The sequence below is a fragment of the Buceros rhinoceros genome, unplaced genomic scaffold (genome assembly GCF_000710305.1).
Source record: "Buceros rhinoceros silvestris isolate BGI_N320 unplaced genomic scaffold, ASM71030v1 scaffold999, whole genome shotgun sequence".
NCBI classification, from domain to species: domain Eukaryota; kingdom Metazoa; phylum Chordata; class Aves; order Bucerotiformes; family Bucerotidae; genus Buceros; species Buceros rhinoceros.
The window spans coordinates 75,156-77,785 of NW_010430694.1; the positions used below are offsets into that span (position 1 = coordinate 75,156).

Genomic DNA, 2,630 nt, shown 5'->3' on the forward strand with positions numbered 1-2,630 from the left:
GAGTTTTCTTTATGTTGTTCTTTAAAGAGCTTTGATTGATATTGGTATAATTTACTGTGAACTCTTTTTATCATCAAACAAATTTCTGCTGGAAAAACATTCAAAATTTTCTCTCCTAGCTCTAGTGATACTGGATCCCATCGCACAGCTGTTCAGCTGTGTGTGCTCTCGTTCTTCGCACTGGAATGGAGCAGATTTCTGGTTTTGCTGTCGGGTTCTCTCTCACCAGTGCTCGTGCAGTGGGACAAGCACTTTGCGTGTTCCCCAAGTAACAGCAGAGCAAATTATGTTCCTAGCATGTGTCTGCACCTGCTGCCCATGGACTCCAACAAGAGACCACAGCAGGTCAGGCCCTCTTCTCCAGGGGAAGTGCTGTGTGTTTATTCCTCCTGCACACACTGTACTACGAGAATGATAGCATACCGCTACGTTAAAGTCCATTGTCACCAAAAACCACTCGTCAGCTTAATCGGCAGAAGCGTAACTCAGAATCTGTGCAAATACGTTAACTAAACTGCCTTTCAGCTCTTGTGCGTAGCTACTACAGCACCTATACATGATGCTTTATCTGATAGTGAAAGTTTTGCTGTTAATGCATAAGATTTACTGCTTTCATTACTATCACCAGAAGAATTAGCAGTACTAGGTGGGTGTCTTTATGAATCCTTACTTTATTTTCAGATTTCATTAGAAAAGGCTAAAATTAAAAAAAAAAACAAACAAACAGGCAATTGCTAACTACTCATTATAGGGCAGGTGGTAAATTTCTAGCATGAAATTTCTCAAGCGATGGATTGGAAAATAGTATGAAATGTGTAAATTGGGACCAGACATTTATTTTGGGATTTGGTCTGTTTATGAGGAATAGGTACCGCAATAATGGGTAGGTGGGAGATTATAAATTATGAACCCTTCATCCTATGCTGCCCAAAATTAAGGCTGTGTGTATCTGGACTAAGGTTGTGTAACAAACACAGCTGAAACTAGCTCTAAGTGACCTAGACTATCCAAGCTGCTGCTAGATAGACAGTAAGGTTGTGCAAAACCTTAGACATATAAGACAATAAGGTCTTGAAAGTCTATGTTCTTCCAGTAGCAATACAAAGTACGCTTAATGTAGGCACTACAATAAAAAATATTTTTGACAAAGATGTGAATTAAACTGATACTTATAGAAGACCCAAAGTATAGAGAATGGGTAAGTGAAAAAGCAGGGAGATAACTAAATGAGAGGAACCAAGGTCCAGGAGCAAACCATGGGTTTGGAGCCAAATATAGAACATACATGTAAGAACTAGTGAGGTAGTTCGTATGTTCAGGATGGGCTGCAGATGCTTTGCCTTGGTGGGAAACACCGATTACCAGAGAAGCCTTAAGAACCATTATGGTTAGTCAGATAAACCTGATTTTCCGGTCAACGTTGTTAAAGAAGAAACTGCTTCCTTGAATGTAAAATTAGGGACACGTGGTCAAGGACATACTATTATGAGCTTATCCAAAAACCTCAGAAATTCACAGTACCTTTAATGTTAACATTGTAAATTGAATTTAAAGGGATTTTTAATTTCAATCAGCAGGTAGTTGATCACAGTCTATAACCACATGTATAGAGAACTGGTAGACAAGAGTAATAGGCTCTAGTGGGGAAAAAGATGTAACAGGACCCATTGGGAAGGATTGGAAGCTAGGCTGTAGCAAAGCAGAAATAAATACAACATTTTTACTTTTGTATTCCCGGCAATTAATTGTGATTGGATTTTCATTAATGAATGTGTTTAAAAAAGAATGGCTTTCAAACAATACTCTTCTTCAGCCAGAGCTCTTACCTGGAAGGAGTTATCTCCGGAAGGTTGTATGTGGGCTCCAAGCAAGGGTTAGTTAGTCAAGATAGATTTGCCTTAATCTAAACATCTTTGAAGTATGGTATCATTCAGAGAAGTAATTGCCTAGTTAAAACTGTCCTAGCTTTATTCTAAATGATGAAGAATCAATATCTAGAGACTTTTCCTCATATCTTAAGTAAGTGTATGATTTTTTTTTTTTCTACCAGATTTTTTCATATCTCTTTTCTTTATATCTTAAAAACACTACTGCTCTTTTTGGACAAGGTTACAGAGAAAGGAGACAGATTTTGTCATTTTGGCCATCAGACCTGAAAAAACCTTCCAAAATGTAACAAAATTCTTGGTACCGCACTCTAATATGTCTTGTCACATACCTTTAGCATCCGATTGAATCAATCTCCCAAGCTGGTCCATGAGGCTGTGCTTATTTCAGTAAGGAAGGAATGGATAACAAGCTGCCTTATCACTGTGATCACTGCTAGGTAATGGCTTTTATAAAAAACTAAATGGGAGGTGATACTCGGTGACACGTAACACTGAGCAATTTACCTGCCAGGGTTGCTATGCTTTGCCTTTAAATAACATGGTCTGCAGTGTAAAAGCGAAGATTATTTTATGACAGGATCAGCTGTACATATTTACATACATTTCAAGTACATATTATACTAATAATAGTACAAGTGCAGGCTTGTCTTGTGTGTTGCATCACCTTGCAAATTTATTTCGTAGTTTTTCCTTTTATTTTAGAAAGACCATCTTCACTAAAATACGGTGCTGTTCAGAACT

General features: G+C 37.9%; 1 protein-coding gene across 1 annotated transcript in view; it reads right to left on the reverse strand.

The window, feature by feature from the left end:
* ASIC5 (acid-sensing (proton-gated) ion channel family member 5) overlaps nt 1–2,258 on the reverse strand; it is a 15,506-nt gene extending 13,248 nt beyond the window's left edge. The window contains exon 1 of the mRNA XM_010143101.1: nt 2,219–2,258. Within this exon, the coding sequence (XP_010141403.1) occupies nt 2,219–2,258 (40 nt within the window). The remainder of the gene's footprint in view (nt 1–2,218) is intronic.
* Between the last annotated feature and the right edge of the window lie 372 nt (nt 2,259–2,630).